The sequence below is a fragment of the Pelodiscus sinensis genome, chromosome 7, assembly GCF_052426305.1.
Source record: "Pelodiscus sinensis isolate ZL-2025 chromosome 7, ASM5242630v1, whole genome shotgun sequence".
In the NCBI taxonomy this organism is placed as follows: domain Eukaryota; kingdom Metazoa; phylum Chordata; order Testudines; family Trionychidae; genus Pelodiscus; species Pelodiscus sinensis.
In genome coordinates this window covers 76478655-76498691 of record NC_143058.1, presented here as the reverse complement: position 1 = coordinate 76498691, position 20037 = coordinate 76478655, and the positions used below count along the sequence as shown (strand labels likewise).

The 20037-nt window shown below is 43.3% G+C and overlaps 1 protein-coding gene and 1 long non-coding RNA gene across 6 annotated transcripts in view; one reads left to right on the top strand and one right to left on the bottom strand.

Moving 5' to 3' along the window:
• Positions 1-972: 972 nt before the first annotated feature.
• PARD3B (par-3 family cell polarity regulator beta) overlaps positions 973-20037 on the bottom strand; it is a 618049-nt gene continuing 598984 nt past the window's right edge. For all 5 annotated transcript variants that reach the window (XM_075934324.2, XM_075934322.2, XM_075934323.2 and 2 more), the window contains one exon: positions 973-5287. In XM_075934324.2, coding sequence (XP_075790439.2) covers positions 4927-5287 — 361 coding nt within the window. In that variant the 3' untranslated portion in view covers positions 973-4926. The remainder of the gene's footprint in view (positions 5288-20037) is intronic.
• LOC142830256 (uncharacterized) lies at positions 1622-18244 on the top strand. The gene is made up of 2 exons (XR_012905407.2): positions 1622-1726; positions 18001-18244. It is a non-coding gene; the product is annotated as an uncharacterized LOC142830256 (long non-coding RNA).

Genomic DNA, 20037 nt, shown 5'->3' with positions numbered 1-20037 from the left:
TATTGTGTTTTCTACTCTGCCTATGCCTTCTAACTATCTCTAGCTAGCTCTCCGGTTATCTTTAGCAAAGGGGGAATTTGCAACATGCATCAACACTTTATCTACCATCCAGCTTTAGCTAAAAGTCCCAATTCTTTGACTGGAGACCTTTCAAAATTGGTGTCCGTGTGGATCAGAAGGTAATGTGTGCTAAGAAGAGCATCTTCCAGTGGCCAGGCGTCGCATAGCGGCTCTCAGTTTCACATCTTCATGGCCCTTGAGAATTCCACACAGACTTTTTTCTGGCCAATATCATCCCTGCCTGGAGTTGGTTGAATAACAGGAACAGTTCAAAATACAAGATGCAAGGTTCCAAAATAAAATCTTTCACCACATCCCCAAAGTTCATTCTCTCTGGAGTCCTCTATCACATCCGGAGCTCTTGTTCTTTTCCTGGCTGCTGTTCACAAAGCCACTCCTAGCCGAAGCTCAGTTTTCTAGGTCTGCCTTCCAGCTTAAAACTCTTCTTCTAGTCAAGGGTCTCCTGCTGGCATCCCCTCTTGCTGCAATTCCTCTGCAGCCTCTGCTACATCTTCCTTTATAAGATTCAGGTGCCTGCTTTTAACCCAGCTGGGCAGTATTCAGTCACAGGTACACTGGACCCTGTTCCCTCTTAAAGGGGGTCAGTCAGCAGATGACAGGAGTTAATGTGTCTGTGAAAAGTGCCATGGGATCAGGACGTTGGTTTTATAACACATCTGGAATGTCCAATAGCAGAGCATCTCCTACAACACTGCTGGGGCACTCATTCAAAGCTGGCTCTCAAGGAATCAAAGTTAAGTGTAATGAGTCATTATAACCATTTCCTGCAGCCATGCCAGATTTTCCTTGAAGTTCTCCCATAAATCCTGACCACCCCAGATCACAGACCAAGAAACTGAAGCCTTCAGAAGTGCCAAGAGGCAAGAGAATCAATATGCAAACAGATGGTGGTTTATAGTCTTAAAGCCTTTATTTTAATGCAAAATAAAACAGGTAAAATTTATATAGTTGCATATAACAACAATGAAAAATCATTTGTGGTACCAATTTTTTTATTTTCAAATTTGGTGTTGAACCCTCAGTGCCCCATGATTTCACAATATTTTGTATTCAACACACACAACCAGAGTCAGGTAAAAAAGCCAAGACCAAAGAGAAAAGCGACGGTTCAACAAAACATCCTGGTTTATATGTTGATAGTAAACAGGTCTCCATTTTGGGAGGAGCAATTCCATTTCAGTGGAAGACCTCAGGATCAGGAGGCCCCAGAAGAGAAATCAGATGGGATTCACTCAGATTTCGGAAAACCAAATCTTTGCTGATGCTTATGAAGAGGAGGAGGTAGCACTTTCGCTCTATACAAAAATTAGGCAGCATGTGACGCTATTTCTAGTTTGTGTGAGCTGGTGTTTAGGGCTATGTGCATTATTTAGGGAACAAGGGTTGTTTTTATTCTTGGGTCCCTCCCTTTTCCCCCAGAGTCATCTTATAATAGTAGTTATCACAGTGGTAATGTTTCCTCACGGACCAATGTCAGTGGATCACTAGTGCTTGGTCACTCAAAGTCACGGATTTCTATTTGTATCACTAAATCTTTCACAGACACAGTCCAACTGCCCCTTCACCAGAATCAGAAAGCAATGTGGCAACTCGGCCAACCCAGCCCAGCAGCGTGGGGAGTCGCAGCAGCCCTCCTGGCATGCAAGTAGGTTGCTTGTTTAATCTTGACTCCCACTACTGTGCACATGTACAGTGTTCTGGCTCCTGCAGTAACCAGGGTTATCCTTGCAAACTCTCACGGCAGGAAGGTTTTTGCTGGATTGGCACATTTTTGATGAGGGAATGTGAGGCAACTATGTGTCAAGAGCATTTCAGACACATAACACTCCAAAGCATATGGACATATGGGGAAAAGAGCAACCTGTTACTTAACGGCTCTTTTAGATTTTGCAAGTGGTGTATTTTCAACTGTCAGTTGTAGCACCTCGTGAAATTTGCACGGTACATATTTTCCACAATATGGTGCTAAAGTCGTACATTTTACATTGCACAGAAGCAGACTATATCTACAGTTGTTATATATCATACTTTACAAATACTGTACCTCTACAAGATATTAAATCAGCCCAGACGAGCCCCCGTGATTAATGAGATGGGCTGTAATACCTTTTGCTTCTGTCCCCCAGCAAGGTCAGAAGTTTTCTCCTTCATAGCTTCCAGCTGTATATGATGCATCCATATATATTATATTAGTGTCTACTTCTTTCTATTTTTAAGTTTCTTCTGTGTTACCTGTTGGGTAAGATTAACAACTTGCAAGGTGCTTGTTTGATCTGTGCGCCCAAACCAAGTGGTGCCATTGCAGTCAATGGGAGCTTTCACAGGAGGCATCAGGTTACATAGAGACAACTGAGCAAGCCCTTCAAAGGCCATAAATAACCCAGAAGCTGTTTCCATCCTGGTTTTATTTGGCCCTGGCTCATGAAATACTGTAAATGAGTTCTGTAAGCTGTGCTGTGCAGAGGAGCATTTGAAGGGTTAGTGGGTAATGAATGATAAGGCAGTAGCTTATATCCAGAGCTGTTCTTAATTGTGGTCAGGCTTGATCAAGCCACTGTCACAAATACAGAGTTTCTTTACAGCTGGATCAACTGTATTTGGGGATGTATTAAAAAAAAAAAAAAGGAAAACATTTTAATTCACTTTCACTTCACTTTAGGTGGACCTTCATGCTAGCAGCTATCCTAGGGCTACCAAATCTTTATTAATTGGGTATATCACAGTACCACCCAGTACAGAAAGCCTGTTCAGCGATGCCTGTGTGTGGCATATACCCTACACAGTGTTGTCGAGTGAAACGGGAATGCATCTGATGATTGGAAGGGCCCTTTCTGAGTGCAGCAGTGTAAACCGATGAGACCCAGATTCACCATGCACTCTAGAGATCAAATGAACCCTTACCAGGCCTGACAAAGGGATACACACCCAATGAATTGGGAGGGGACCTGTGTAATGAATCCTGGTACATGTGCTGCATACCAAATGGCGTGAGCCAGGCCAGGTCTGAGGCCTCTTTCTGAGAGGAGAGGGTTCAAATTAGCTTCTGATGCTTCCAAAGCCAGAGCTTGAAGAATTACGGATGCTCAGAAGCTACTTAAAATGTGTTTCCAGTTCCAGGCTCTGTGGCTCCCTAAGCGGTACTTAACATGACAAATCACTGAGAGAAGCATCCAAGCAAGTGAAACCTGCTTAGATTGGGTAGTAAATGTCTGTGGGCTGTGAAGTCGCATGGCTGGGAGGGACATTTCAAACTGCCTCAGGGCATCTTTAACTTCCCCTCTAAGCCTGTCAGGCCACCTCCTCTTCCTTCTGCCCTAATCCAATGTCTTTGGAGAACTGGGGGAAAGAGGCTAGATCCCTCTCCTACATTCTCTCCCTCTCTCCCCATTTGTCCCTCTCCTTGTCTTCTCTTTCTCCATCAACCTCAGCTTCTCTCCTCTCCTACGTGTTTGAAAAAGCCTTTATTGTTTCAAACCATTCTCCTCATTCCTGGTTTCTTTGTACCCAGCTTCTAAAGCAATCTCTCCTCTCACATACTCATTCTCCTCCCCACTCCCTGTTGCTTTTAAAAGCCTAAAATCTCCTCTCCCCTCCCCTGGCAGGTCACTGCCATGCAAATTGGCGTTTGGCACTTAGCACGGAATCTGCACTGCCAGAGGCTGAGTTTCCTTTCTTGAATGCAGTGGGTCCTGCATGAACAGGTGAGAATTCCCAGGGCAGGAGCCAGGCACGGTCACAGCAGGTGAATAGGACAGACGCTTACAACTACAGATTCAGAATTAATTAACTGATATGCCAGAAGACACCTTTATGCAAACCTGAGGAGAGTGGGGGCAAATAGTGGATTTGCCCTGCCTGATCCATCTGAATACTTGATGGAGCAGCATCTTTAATGGCCCTACCGTACTTCACGCCTAAGGCCAGGCATAAATAGGATTAGCTCCACTAAAGTCCAGGAAGCTACACTTATTGACAGCTGCTGAACATCTGCCCCCAGGCGTTGCGTTTAAGAGCTGTGCTCTGTATGAGACAGACACACGGGTACAGACAGACAGACTTTTTTTCAGATGGTGCCTCTTCCCCTAATTATCTTGTAAGGTAGTTTTATAAATACTCTCCAAACTGCCCGACAGCTGATGAAGATTATTCCGAGTCCAACTGTACCATTAGCAATATGCAAAGCAGATAAACTTGATGCAGACCTACTCCAAATATGAGGGCTACCAGATGTAAGCTCCAGCAAACAAGCAGAAAGAGGGAGACAGAGGCAAGATTAAAAAGCAGGGACTACGGCATTCCCCAAATTTTAAACAGCTGGTTAAAGTGGGAGATGAACAGCATGGAAATCATGTGTAAACTCACTGCTGGACGTGGCACAGACTATACAAGATTCTTTGCTCCTGAGAACAGCCTTGCAGGCAGGGAGCACTGTACTGCATACGTGTCAGGTCACGAGAAGGCTTCTCTGATATAATACTCCTGTGGTGTGGATCCAACGTGGACTCTCGTGCTAATACCACTGGTCTTTTACCGACGGTGTGCTGTGTGCCTGTGTAGCTATATGTGGTAAATCGCCCTGAGCTGTACTAACAGTCACACTTACTTTTTAGCCATAACTTTCTATTTTTAACTGGTGTTAAAACATTTGACTGTTAGGTAACTCACGTACCTAAAAGGCACTGTATCTTAATTTGATATGGCCCAAGATTCCTATGAACCTATTCTGAGGCCGGATCAGTAAGAACGATTCCAGTTCATGTGCCATCCCTACATGCAGTTAAGCTTGTGAGGACCAAAAGCAGGAATCCTCCGACCCAGCCCATGCTGACAAAGTCCAGTTTTAGGCTATACAGCTGCAGTCATGGGATTCTTCTGCCTGGAATCCGGCTGTCTATATTGGTATTGGTCCGGGCTGCTCCCACGCTGTCTGGTTCGGCTCGTTTCATTGTAAGCTGGCACTCTGTGCATCTGGGGAGGTGAAGGTGGGACATCCTGACGGAGGGGTCCCTTGTGCTGGGTGGTTAGGTGTTGGGCTGGGTAATACGGGGGGTATCGCAATTCTGCTGCCCTCAGATCTTGTGCGCGAGAGTAGTTTCCTTTAGAGGGGTGGACAGCAGGCTGCCCTCCTTGGTAGTATGGAAGATCTCTCTCTTTGTACATCACCCGTGGCCCTGTTAAATACTCCATGGGTTCTGCAGGTCCACACCTGGGGAGGAAGAAAATACATCTAGATAAATAAAGCAAAATTCCAAGCCAGCAACACACTGTAGTTAAAGTTCTGCATTTAATGTGGGACAGGAAATACCAGTGACTTGACCTGATGAGTCAAAGCAGAGCTAGAGAGTGAAAAAACCCTCCCAGCTGCATGCTGCAGTATCTCTAATACACAGGACACTGGGCGCAGGGGTCCTGCGATCATCATGGCCCATCAACAAAGGAAGAGCCCTTCAACTCACAAAGCTGGCCTCCTTTCATCCATTTGCCATAATGGAAACAAAGACCTTTAAACAATGTGTGTATGATTGTGTCTTATCTAGCCTGAGGATAAACAGATGAGTTTGGGCTACAGCTTTGCAAATCCCGTAAGCCTTCTGTGCACAAATAATCACACCTTCCAGCCTTGGCTCACTTTTTTCTTCTAATATGTCAGACTGTGAAATTCTCAAAACACTGTAGTGGGAAATTTTGGAACTCCTGGAAGAAACACCAGGGCTGTTAGGATACAGTATTTGTGTTTAATGGGCTAGCCGCCAGTGAGGTTTCAAAACCCCCCTGTGAGTTGGAGAGTCTGATGTTAAGCCTGTTCTGTAACTTGTCTGCATCCGTAAGGGTTTGGCAAGCGCTGGTGCATGTGAAAAGCAGCACGTGATTATGTAATCCCAGCGGATGTTCTATAAAGTCCTCTTGTACCTTTCTGTCTTAAATTCCATGATTTACGCTAATGAGGGATTGCTAGTTCTCCTCAGCAGTTTAATGTGTGATACTTCTAAAAGGCAAAAATAATCCTTGTGCATAGATATGTCACCGCAGCATCTCTTACAGGTCAGCACAATTAGCAGTTTTACCATCGTGGCTGCAAATGTCCTTATACTTCACTAGGGCAAAAACTTCCATTGACTTCAGTGGAATTTTTTGCCTGAGTAGAAGCCCAAGGAAGGCTTCAGGTATTCTAACCCAAAGAGAAGTCTGAAAATGTGAATCAGTAACACCTGCTCTGGGGCACAGGACTGAACTCATCAGCTGTTTCTTTAAATACATTGATGTGGATTTATTAAGCTAATCTCTATTGTAAAAGATATGAGGTGTCCAACTGGCTGCTGATGACTTGCACTTCCTCCACCAAGTCCTCTCTTCTCACACAGTGCTTTTATAAGCCTGCCTCTCATTTCTTAACCCATGCTCCCCTCCCAGATGCCATCGAAAATTGTTTTGTATGAAGTGAAACACAACATGTGTTTTTCTGCTGCACTCGTTTAAGCCCATGGGGTAAATCACAGACATAGGCAATGAACAAACATTATCTGCCTTGAAATGAACCTACAACACTCCCCCTGGAATCGCTTAGTGCAAATGTTTCCTGTTTAAAATGGAAAGAGAGAAAGGAAGAATTCCAGGCCTTGGACTTTTAGGACCCGATGGTCCCCAGAGACTTTTTGCTTTAAAAACACAACATTATAAAAGACAGACACTCCTGGTTTGTTCAGGAGACAGTCCAGGCAAAGTGCTGAAGAGGCCGAAGCCACCCTCTGAGATACTAAAAGGACTCTTAACCCACATGTGTTCAGACAACTGGCGCGTCTACTCTCACACATAGGCCTGGCCACAAAGTCTCACTTCCGCAGCAAGCCGCAGGACTGCTCTGGGTGTTTCTATCAGAGGGGGTGAGAATGATGACGAGCCAGCCACACTGTGCATGGCTACTGGAAGCTTGTCAGTATGTGCAAGAGGAATTAAAAGCTGAAGCAGTTGTAACTCAAGTAATAAAGGGAACAAACGCGTGTGTGTCATACTTGGCATTTGTTTCCAAGATCCGAGAGAAAAGGGTGTTCATCAAGCTAATGCTCATATGTTTCAATATCATTTTTCTTAGCTGTTCTCATTAAGACAGAAATATTACTAATTGTGTTTTTAAAAAACTCTAAATGATGCAAATGTGCCTAGGACAGATGCACAGCCCAGTGGGAGCCTGAGCCATTTTGAATTGGACCCTTGATACAAACTCATGATGAACTCATGATGTTAAAGTATTTTAAATGTAATGGGTGGGAACCAGATTCTGTCAAAGCTGCAATGACAGCTGCTCTGGGAACAAGCAGTCATGCATCACTGCTTGCACCCTCGTGTCTCTTTACTCTTCAAGGGTCTGGATGGCAAAGGCAGCACGTTATGTGTCCACACAGCGGGGAGGAGGAGAGGAGGCTTTGGACAGAGAGGGAATGGCTTCTTTTCAGACGTGTGACAGAGTAACATTTGGGAATGAAGAATCCAGATTCAACCACAGAAGTACTGAAATGAGGTTTGATGGCCAATTTTCCCCATGCAGAGGGGAAGTCCCTCTTTGGGGGGTGAGTACAAATGGATGAGCTATGCCTGTGGGGCCAGGGACTGTCAGTTGGAGGATGGGAAGGAACGGACGGGGTCAGGCATGATTCCACTCCGAGAGACCCTTTGGAAAAGCCAGCGTGTTACTATTTCTGCAGCTTCCTCCACACTTTGGATAAAAGCAGCGCACACTTAAAAGTCGTCTCTGAGGGCCAGGCCTGGGGAGGCTATCGGAGCCCTGGCAAGTCTGCTTTGCTGGCAAGCCTCAAGGAGAACGATCTGAGGAAAACTCAACAAAGAATTCTTTGTGGATGTGTTAGCCCCCTTGCCTGGATCCCTTCCTCAGGGATGACCCAAGCCATTGTTCCTATTTCTAATAAGCCCTGGATGGTGAAACTGAACTGTTCCCTGATGATTCATTCTAGATCATCTTATGATCCCTTCTGGCCTTATGCTCCATGTTTCTACTACTCCCCTCCCCCCACTTCATGCTTGTTAGATTATTATGTGTGATTTGCTCTCAGATCCAGGCTGCTGGCATTAAAGGGAGCCAGAGAGTGGTTCAAAGTACTCTGGAGCCTCCACTCCCTACCTCATGTTAACGTTAACCAGCAGTTAAAAATGTGTAAGACTTATTTTGTATAAGTGCACAAAAAAAAAAATCAGCTTTTTAAGCCTCTACACTCCTCCGACTCACACACCAACCTGCGGCATCTTAAATGTCGTTCCCAGGAAGAGCTGCCCTCACAAGAGTAAAGGAAGAAGTGGGGGCAATTTCCAGGAATGGTGATTCCAGAGGTGAATGCATTGCTACTTTGAAACACCTCAATTTTCATCTGACCTTATATTGTCTGCTTGTGTGTGTTATTACTTTTCTTTAAAAGAAACCCCATAAGCCAAACCAAACACCTTTGTAATTGCAGCCCCTTGGACATGGTGTTCATTTCTGAGTAGAAGCAAAACAACTCTGCATTTTCTCTTGGCACAGGACCTAATGAAATTCTTCCCTCCCTCCACCCGCTCTGTTTTTGTTAGCTCCTGGGGGGGTTCAGAGTTCAGAACGCTGGCTCACACCTCTCCGGTGACCCACAGATTGTGGGTCAGATCAACAACTTGAAGTGGAAAATCGCTGCTCTATGGGACCCATCCAAACCTCACAAATTGGGTCAAGCGGGTCCAGCCACTCCAAAGGGCCTGATTAGGAGCATGCCCTTTAGGAGCACATGCTGAGTGAGAGCTGAGCGGACCCTCAGCTGTTTGCTTTCTGGTCAGTTGTTTGACCTAGGGACCAGTGGGCTTAATGGCTGGCTGCAGATGGGGAACTTAAACAACAGCACGGAAAGGAGATGATCTTGTAGTTCAGTCTTTTACTGACTGGCTCACTTGTGCATTTCCCAGTGAAGAGCAAAGATGCAGGACCAGCTAAGTTACTATAGTTCTTGTCAAGGAAGTTGCAGAAAGAGAGAAGGGCAGGAACATGGTCTTCAAGGAAGGAATCAAACAAAACCTTTAGCACAGCCTGAATACTCACTCCCCAAACAGTGACAAGATGTAGGCAATGTGTCTTTTAAAAGCCTGTTTATTGAATTGGGATGATGGGACATACTATTCCCCACTCTCAAGGGCATGTCTAGACTTGCTTCCACTTTCAAGAGAAGATATGCAAATTTGGCACAAATTTGCATATATTCTTCCAATCGCTTTTTCAAAAGAGGTTCTTTCGAAAAATAAAGTAGTCTAGACACGGTTCTTTCGAGAAACCCCTTTTTTGAAAGAACTGTTCTTCCTAAAAAAAAAAAAAGAGGTTTACATGGTTATTTTGAAAAAGGGAATTTGCATATCTTCTTTCCAAAGTGAAAGCAAGTCTAGACGTGCCCTCAGAGAGAAGGTATGGCACAGACAGAGGTCATGCCAACTTCCCCTCATTCCCTGATAACTTGTTTCAATCCCTAACCTATTGGTTCGGAGCTGTGTTGGTTGACCTTTAAAACACTGATCAGGTAGGAATTGCGATCCATTTCTGTAATTAGGAGCCCAATAGAGCCCTTGTTTTAAAGGTAACCTGCAAAGGATGATTAAAATATTGTGCCTGTGCCGTTTGCTGCTTCTTGCTGATGGATAAAGAAGGCCTGAAGATGTTTTTCTTTTCCAGTTTGTTTTTGTGACATTCCCTGGCTTTGCTATGGATCTCTGAGAGCTTTCAGGGCTGTTTACATGTTAACTGAAAGGAGCAGAATCCTTAAGGAAGCTCTTGTTTTTCCAAAAAGTTAATTTAGTGATTAAAATTAAATGGGTGTCATTGAAAAAGTTGCATATAAACTACAAATAGCTTTCCTTCCCACTTGCTCAACTTCTGCTTTCTTGGGTCTTGTGATGTCCCCATTTCAGTAATTCTCCAGTTATCAGAGTGAGAAAATGTTTCTTCTGCTCTGAAGAGAAGTTCTTATTGAGATACCCCTCAAAGAGTCACATACTCAGTAGCTAATGGAAACCTACACTTGGCTGCATCATCTTTTGCATCCTTTTTGATGGAAAAAGGATATGCAAGACTTTGTCTTTGTTTGACGTGTAAAACCTTGATCAGTTAGGAACTGTGATCTATTTCTGTAATCAGGAACCCAAAAGAACCCTTGTTTTAAAGAATGATTAAAATACTGCGCCTGTGCCCTCTTCTACTTTGTCTACACTGGCACTTCTTGGGCAAACTTGCTGTTCAGGAGTGTTTAATAGAATATTCCTTCCCCCAAACCAATGAAAAACGCTGCTGTGAACAGGGCTTTGTCAGCAGGATGAGAAAGCGGGTGCAGCTCAGGGAGCAGTGAAAGTTTTGGTCAGCGGGAGAACTCTCTCTTGCCAAGAAAGAGCAGCTATACTGCGTGCCTTTCAGCAGCATAGTCATTCCACTAAAAGCTGTGTGGTGTAGCCATAGACTGCTTAGAGAGATCCTGGGTGATCGCTTGAGGCTACAAAAGCCATGATGGGAGTGCTCAAGAAAACAGGGTCATAAAGGACCCTGCATCACAATGGAGCGATACATATAAAGGGCCCTAACTACATTGAAAGGATATAAAGAAGATAAAAACCAAGAACAGATCCAGGAATGAAACGAGGCAAACAATCTTACAACAACATACAAAGTGCTTCTTCTGAGAGTTTGCATTTAAAACTACCTCCAACTTATATTTTTAAAAATCCTGGTTGCAATGTAGTCGGTCCCTCTCTCTCTCTTTCGCTGATATTTAAGGTCCTGGCCCATAGCAGAAAAAGCAGTGCTGGCTCTAGGCGGTAGCACCAAGAACTTCAATTGCTGAATATTCAGTGTGCACATGTAAGTGGTATAAGTGCCCCTGTAACTCACACATATAGCTAAAAAGTTGATGCAGATTTTAAAAAAGTCACTGCATTGTTCGTGGTTTCATTAAAATCTGTCATTTTGCAGGCTGGTTACTCCTAAAAACAAATGTTCTGTGCCATTTCAAACCAACATGTATCAATGAAGATAATGGTTTTTGCATTTAAAAAGCTGGAAAAACTCCCAAATGTTATATCGTAGCATGAAGAGGAAACTGCAGCACAATGCTCTGTTGTAGCTGCCAGTGAAGACGCTTGTACCTCTCAGTAGAAGGCAGATGTCTAGCAATGTCATGCTAACCTCAAACATACCACACACAGATTATTTATGGGCTGAGCTGGTGGAGGTGCTGTCTCCTCCTGTTCTTTTATCAACAATGCGTGACTACAAAATCAGATAACGTAAACTGATACAATCCTCAAGTCTCATGTAGCACACGCCATGCAGAGAGAGCTGTTTTTAGTTGGAGGACTGTGTTTGGAATTCCTTCCACGACAGGTTTCCAGTTACCAGACCCTCATCCCTACTGCAGGCATGAATGTGGTTGGACAGGGTTAGCAGAACACTTTGCAATGGATATTACATAGCTTTGATTTCTATAGGCTTTGCAGACCCATAAAAATAATGATCATTCATGACCTATATTACTGGAAAAAATGGAAAAACACCTACTTTTGCTACTTGTATTTGCTTTGGATTGCAAGGAGAAAAGGTACATCACAGTTTGCTAGGAATTCAATCAGGGATATATTACGGACACAAAGCAGATACCTAGGGCCTGATTCTCCTTTCACAGAAGCTTTACACTGTTGAAACTCCTCTGACTTCAATAGTTACCCTAGACTGGAAAAGGGCAAATCTAGTGCCCATTTATAAAAAGGGAAATAAGAACAACCCAGGAAACTATAGACCAGTTAGTTTAATTTCTGTGCCAGGGAAAATAATGGAGCAAGTAATTAAGGAAATCATCTGTAAACACTTGGAAGGAGGCAAGGTGATAGGGAACAGCCAGCATGGATTTGTAAAGAACAAATCATGTCAAACCAATCTGATAGCTTTCTTTGCTAGGATAACGAGTCTAGTGGATAAGGGAGAAGCGGTGGATGTGGTATACCTAGACTTTAGTAAGGCATTTGATACGGTCTTGCATGATATTCTTATCAATAAACTAGACAAATACAACTTAGATGGGGTGACTATAAGGTGGGTGCATAACTGGCTGGATCACCGTATTCAGAGAGTAGTTATTAATGGCTCATAATCTTGCTGGAAAGGTATAACAAGTGGGGTTCCGCAGGGGTCTGTTTTGGGACCAGCTCTGTTCAATATCTTCATCAACGATTTAGATATTGGTATAGAAAGTACGCTTATTAAGTTTGCAGATGATACCAAGCTGGGAGGGGTTGCGACTGCTCTGGAGGATAGGGTCATAATTAAAAATGATCTGGACAAATTGGAGAAATGGTCTGAGGTAAACAGGATGAAGTTTAATAAAGACAAATGCAAAGTGCTCCACTTAGGAAGGAAAAATCAGTTTTACACATACAGAATGGGAAACGACTGTCTAGAATGGAGTACGGCAGAAAGGGATCTAGGGGTTATAGTGGACCACAAGCTGAATATGAGTCAGCAGTGTGATGCTGTTGCAAAAAAAGCAAACATGATTCTGGGATGCATTAACAGGAGTGTTGTGAGCAAGACACGAGGAGTCATTCTTCCGCTCTACTGTGCGCTGATTAGGCCTCAGTTGGAGTATTATGTCCAGTTCTGGGCGCCATATTTCAACAAAGATGTGGAGAAATTGGAGAGGGTCCAGAGAAGAGCAACAAGAATGATTAAAGGTCTAGTGAACATGACCTATGAAGGAAGGCTGAAGGAATTAGGTTTGTTTAGTTTAGAAAAGAGAAGATTGAGGGGGGTTATGATAGCAGTTTTCGGATATCTAAAAGGGTGTCACAAGGAGGAGGGAGAAAACTTGTTCATCTTGGCCTCTGAGAATAGAACAAGAAGCAATGGGCTTAAACTGCAGCAAGCGAGATTTAGGTTGGACATTAGGAAAAGGTTCCTAACTATCAGGGTAGTCAAACACTGGAATAAATTGCCCAGGGAGGTTGTGGAATCTCCATCTGTGGAGATATTTAAGAGTAGGTTAGATAAATGTCTATCAGGGATGGTCAGTGTTTGGTCCTGCCTTGAGGGCGGGGGACTGGACTCGATGACCTCTCGAGGTCCCTTCCAGTCCTAGTGTTCTATGATTCTATGACTGACCCTAGCGTAAGAGTTCATCGGCACAGTTTTTGCTACTCCAACAAGTTTTGAATACACTTCAGAAACTAGTATAAAGTGGTAAATTCCAAAATATATGTGTACACATTAAACCTCTCTGGTCCAGGACTCTCTGGGTCCAGCAACATCCATGGTCCAATAGGATCACAGATGTTGCTAGACCAGAGAGCCCCTGGATAAGAGAGATGCTGGGAGGTGTTGGGAGTCTGGTGGCAGAGGGCCTGGCAGCCAGGAGTCTGGCCAAAACCCGGAGCAAAGCTGGTCCAGTGGCCAGGGGCTGCTGGCCAGGAGTGAAGCTGGGTTGGGGGGGGGGTGGTGGCAGCTGGAGGACAGCTGGGACCAGAAGCCAGGTGGGGGGTGAGGGGTCTGGCATCAAGGGGTCCAGTGGCTGGAACCAATCTGGCAGCCGAGAGCTAGGCCAGGGTGGGAATGAATCCGGTCCAGAGGCCAGGAGCCCTGGCCAGGGCCAGGAGTGGAGCCGGTCGGGTGGCTGGGGGGCTTGAAATGGAACTGGTCTGGATGTTGGGAGCCCTGGCCAGGGCCAGGAGCAGAGCTGGTCTGGTGGCGGGAGTAGAGCTGGTCCTACAGACAGGAGACTGGCAGCGGAGTTGGTGGCCAGAAGGGGAGCCTAGTCAGGCAGTTGGTGTCCCTGCGGAGAGCCCAGAGACCTGCAGCAGAAGGGCTGGAATTGATCTCCTTTGGTCTGGCAAGCTCCCTCGTTTGGGACTCTCAAGGGTGCTGGATCAGGCAGGTCCAATCTGTGGTTGGATCATATATGGGTGCTAATATTGGTATGGTAATAGCAGAACAAAAACTGTGTACAGATCAGCCTTAAGTGACTGGAAAATCAATCCATTTTCTCTTTGAAAGCATATCATGGTTAGCCACTAACCAACCAAAAATATTAGAGATGACTGGACACCAGCAAATGCTTGTCAGAAGTCTTATGAAAACAGCTTCTGTTTGCAGGGCACATTTTAAGGAAACTTGATGGTTGGCAAACATGAGGCAGAAAAAGAAGGACTTGGGTGGACAACGGTACCACAGGTGGATTAAAAGGATTATTCAGCCACAAAGAGATTGTACAGAAGAGATCGCCATCGTTGTAAACCTTCTGTAATGGAGACACCACAGAAGCAGCAGCAGAGGGACACATTTGGAGAGGTGCTGGGCACCCCGAGCTCCCACTGAACTAATTAGAAGTTGAAGATATTTATTAGGTGCCCAGGGCCTCTCAAAATTGAGCCCAAAGCAGGGAATTTAGGTCCTGATGACAACACAGACCACACAGACCAACAGAGGCACAAAAAGAACAAAAAACAATTAATTTAGTGACCTGATGGAATGTTTTAAACTTCTACCATGAGATGACAATAACACAGGTTGTATGATGTCCCCAGGGAGTGTAATGATCCCTTTTGCATAGATGAGTACCACTACAATGGCAATTGTGCTAAGCCGCTTACAGACAATAGGAACAAACTGTGCTCTATTCTGGCCAGCATTAGAATTTATGGAGGGATTTTCACAAAACACTCAGCATTGGCTAAACTCTGCTCCTATTGAAAGTATGTGTGAAACACCTATTGATTTCAGTGGAAGGACTTGAACCACCTTCTGAAAATCCTCGCCCTGTGTGTAAAAGCCACTCTCCTTGTCTACAAATATCAAGAGCCATGATAATTAAGTAATTAGGTGAAAAACCAAAAAAAAACCTCCAAGCACAGTGGTTGGTATTCTGTAAGTACCTGATACAGATACAAGACAACTGCTCTGTAATCTTCCCTCGCTTGCTCCCTCTCATTTTGTTCATATGCTCTCGAGCGTGGTAAATCTCCTCTGGTGGGGTATATGGAATAAAGAACTGCCTATTGAGCAAGACATTTCTATTCTGTGATCTTTTCAAGCTTATAGGGGGTTTTAAATAGATCAGAAATTTAAGTGGCAAGTCATTACCACATATGTCATTTCAAATGTTCCTCATTATTCGACACTGACTAATGCCTTGTGAGTCATTAACCTCTTGGCATCAGCAGCCCAGTCTCAATACTAGGTAGTCATGTCTCTTGCACTGAAAGCCCCCACATGCTATCATGTGAAAGGCCTGGATTAGATTTTCAGGTCCCCTTGGCCTTTTGTTTCCTAGATCAGCGTGGGCTAGATGCTCACTGTAGAGACAAAAGTCCTCAGCTTCTTGTAAGCCTGTCTTGCATCACGCCGCAGTTAACTTCTCTGACCATGCAAGGGAGTTATGCTCTAATGGGAATCCTATCAACGTGTCCAAACATTGTAATGGATCCTTACCACCAGTGGGCAAGTGTGAAGCCAGGGGAGATTTTGTGTCTGGAGGGAAAAAAATCAAGTTATATTCCGAGTATAGAAAAATCCATTTTTATATAAGGAATCTTGTATTTTCAAACCTTCAACAAATGAAGTTTATGTAAGGGGTTTATTTTCAGGATTATCAGCCCAATACAATAAAAGTCACTTATTTTCTACTAATTGTTGAAGGGTTAAATCAAGCTCAAACATCTCAAACTGACAAAAGAAAAGAAACTTCAGGACCCAGCTGAATATTACATTTAGATTTGGACTTGCACCCAAGGATAACAAATACTGAACAGGTGCAACACTGCTACACTGTGAGTGATGTTACACCAAAGTCTCTCTGAAAGATGTTATTTATATTCCATGAGCCGCTAGGGGCTTCCATTTAATATTAGTCCCCCACTGTGTTAGGCACTGTGAGAGATTGCCTCTGTCCCCAAAAGATCATGGTCTAAAATGACAAATCAGACAAAGGGTAACAGAAGGAAAGAAAAGCAGAGAGGGGAGAGGTCAGGTGATTTGACCAAGATCACACAGCAAGTCAGTAGAAGACCCAGGAGTCGAATACAGGTTAGTCCAATATCCTACTCAGTCCTGCTGCTTTTCTGGGTGCTGCAAAGATAGAAATCAAAGGCCACAGCGTGTTTTTAAAAAGGTAATCCCAATGCCCCATCCACAATTTCTTCTATTAAAAAGGCATACACTCAGGCTGTATGCAATGTCCAGAGCCGCACGGGAGCTATTGCTGTATATATAATAGTTTCTCCGTTTGCCTGTACATTCGCTGAACTACAAGTATCCAACTCATTTTGTACAGAGCTCTAAAAGTCTCTAAAACCAAATTCCATTCCATTCGTCATGTGGAATGAATTTAAAGCACAGTGATTATTCAGCTGTGCTGTTAAAATGGTTTTCATCAAATAACAGACATCATTAAAAGAGTCTTTCTAAGTAATAACAACCGAAGCTAAAGTTTTCACTACTCCACCCTTGGGATCTGAACATCCAGTCTGATTTTCAGCAGGCTACTACAACCTGTAAGATGCGTTATTAATGTTGTTGCCAAGCTTTTTTTTAAATCATCCTTCATCTAAATTAAAACACTTAAAACAGCCCTCCCCACCGCCGCCGCCATGATAAAGGGTGGTTGTCAGCTATACCTCCCATGACACAATCTGGGAGGGAAAAATCATCATTCAATACATAAAGGAGATATCTAGTTGGAATAATGGTAGTAGGTTATTTCCCCCTCCATTTATTTTTGTTTCTAGATTCAGTTAAACTCACTGAGATATCCTATTTTGTTTTTCCTTCTGTGCAGTAAAACCAACGCTCAAAGTCCTACGGAAGCTGACAGTGGCTTTGCATAAAAGCTTTTCTGGTCTTTCTTTAGATGTTATTTCAACCCACATTGGCTCCAAGCCTCTGATTTATTGATTTGTTCCTGAACAACTCAAAGAAACTGTAAATCCATCCTTTATTCCCTATGTCTAATTTTGTTTGATTCTAGACTTTTACTTCTACCAGCATAGGGTATTGTTTGTACAGACTCTAGATTTCTCAGCATAGTATGCTCCACTAATGCTCCACTAACCACCCCTTCTTCAGCCAATCAGGAGACATCAGCTGCAATCATTTACATCTAATGGTTTATAACAGAAGTGACCGAACCTATAATTTTACAGCTGCAGTTAAGACACGTACAACATGTGTCAATCTCCATATTTGTGAAGGCGAATCAGGTAATTATACCTGACAACTACTCCCTTTGGATCCACAAGCGAGGTTAAAACTTTGGGGGGTGGGGTCCCTCATGTTTGGCCCAGATATAACGGGGGTAAGTCCTGAAACCATTGCACACCTGTGACCTGGAATCTCCTAGGCTGAGAGGACAGGAATGCTCAACACAGCGCATAGAGTTGGCATAGCTACGACAATGTGGGTGCAATCACCCCTGGAGCGGGGGTGCTTTTGGGCTCTTTATGTTAGCTTTCTTCTTCAAACCTCCCACTGCTACACTAGCCTCAGTGCAGCTGCTTCTGGGGAAAACCTGTAGATTGGACACTATCTTGCTAAAGATTTTACGCTGCCTACAGAACTACCCTTTTTATATTGCTGCCCATCACCATAGTATCTGACCACCTATTTCCCAGTGGACTTTCAGGGAGTCTCTGCCATTTGTCCCTTTTCTGGCTCAAAATCGAGGAACAAGGCTTGGCGTTTTTACCATCTGATTCAGATCAGACCAAGTATAGCCCTCCTGTTACATTAGAGAGAGTGCTGTACACGGGGGGTTTAAAGAAAAGTGCCAGTGTAAACACCACCACCTTTCATGGAAGGAGAATGGTCAGTGGACCAGCCTAGTCATGGATCCAAGCTCTCTCACATCTCAACCCTTCTCACACCTACAGGGATGCAGGAAGCCCTGGCACAGCAGAGCTCTGAAGATCTGTCAGGACATGGACTACTTGGGGTGCCTTTCCAATCCTGCCCTGTTCCTTTCCACTGCACAACTGCAGTTGAGGAAGAACCAAGATATGTCCCCAAGGATTGCAAAAAGTTTGCTAAAAGTAAATGTATAATACTGACGGGATTCAGAGCTAGAAGGCTGTAATCCTGTTGTAGTGATATAGCACTACTAAAAGGTTAACCCGTTGCTCTGTGGAATGGGTTGTTGTGTCCTGTGTCTGTCTGAATTCTCTGTCTCTTCAATGCCTTTTATAAATACTGTATGTAATTAATTTTTACCAGATGTTAAGCAGCATGATGGAGTGTGATCTTATCATTCAACTGTATTCAGTGGTTTTCCTTGTTTACAAAGTTCTCACTATTCTCTAAAATGGCAGTATGGGATGGTTTGCTTATTTGATTAGATTAAGAACCTAATTCTGGTAGCAGAAAGCATACTGTACTGAAGAGTGAGAAATAGCAGTGAATCCATTTAATTCTTAAAATCCCACCTCAACACATACAATGTAATAGCTTTCTCTGTGTGCATCTGACACACACACACATCAATGCATTGTTAATTTGAGACTAACTGCCCAAAATTCAGGAAATTCAAGATATAGTTCCCACAAGCAAGTGTAACTCAGCCCGTTGTGCATATGTAGCATTTTACTATTCATGGCATTAATTGTAATGCTTTTAGATATATATATGAGCAATGTGGCCTGTTCACAGATGTGAAAACCATAATTGCTGATTTTTATGCTCTTAATCTCCACATTAACCTAGCGGAAGTATTTTCTACATTTTGTTGCACTTAATTTCCTTATTTAAAAGAGTACGATGGAAATATAGAGATTGGTACATATTCCTAGATATTAAGCTGCATGCACGGGATCTTTCCCTGCAGACTGAAGAGGTTCATGCCTTTCGGTCCATATGGTGTAACAACCAGTGAATATGTGCAGGACTGAACACACTGGTCCCGGACACATCTTCCAGTGCCTGTTCACCTTGGATAGCCTCACTGATCTCTCTTTCATGTGCCAGGTGTACACCCTCTGACCCACTGCATATGTAAACCTCTATGCCGAGAGCAGAAGTAGGGTTTGCCCAGAAGTGAGGGAAATAGAAGAAAAAGACCCTCCTTAGTTGAACCTATTAAGAATCTGGAATATATTTCAGAGGGGGTTAAAGAAGGAATCTCTCCATTTGGCCAACTAGTATGTAAAGAATGTAATTCTAATATTGAAACAAATAGTTTACATAATGAATCAATCAAAGAATTATCTTAGCTCCAGTATATTTAAATCAAGGAAATCATCACTGACAATAAAGACCTATTAAAATAGCTCATTTTAAGCCACAGTTACAAGGCTGCTGATTCACTAATGAATAACAAAGGTCACTTCAATACAACAGAGTGCAATGTATTTTTAGACCTTATAGTGCAACATATCTTTGTGCAGGATGTTTGTAAAAAGCATCAGGGTGCTTCCCAGAGGGAGGTAGAGTAGAAAGAATGCTTTACCATGGCTGAACACAACAACTCTTCCAGAGGCAGGAAGGAGAACAATGCAATGAACTTTGGAACAAGGTGGTATAAATTAATTGTGGTCTGATCAAAAAATTTTAATAAATTTTGGATTAAGCCTTTATAAAGGGAAATTATATTAAGAACATAAGAACCAAATATATTCATGAAATATCTGTATCTAGAGAGTCCCAAGCCAATACTGATCATTAAGGCTCAAAATCAACAACCTAATGGAGAAAGTATAATCCTCAAAGTACTAGATTTGGATTAATAAGAAAACTCATTCTGCATTGAGAAGTTTTGTTACATTCTTTTCTTCTAAGAAAAGAAAGACTCCAGTAAAATGATTTTCATACTTTCAAATAAAGTTTCATTAAACTCTGGAATTCTGCATGCAATCATGAAGGAACAGGATATTGCACTTAATGAATCTTAATTACATTTATTGAATGTTGTATCTAAT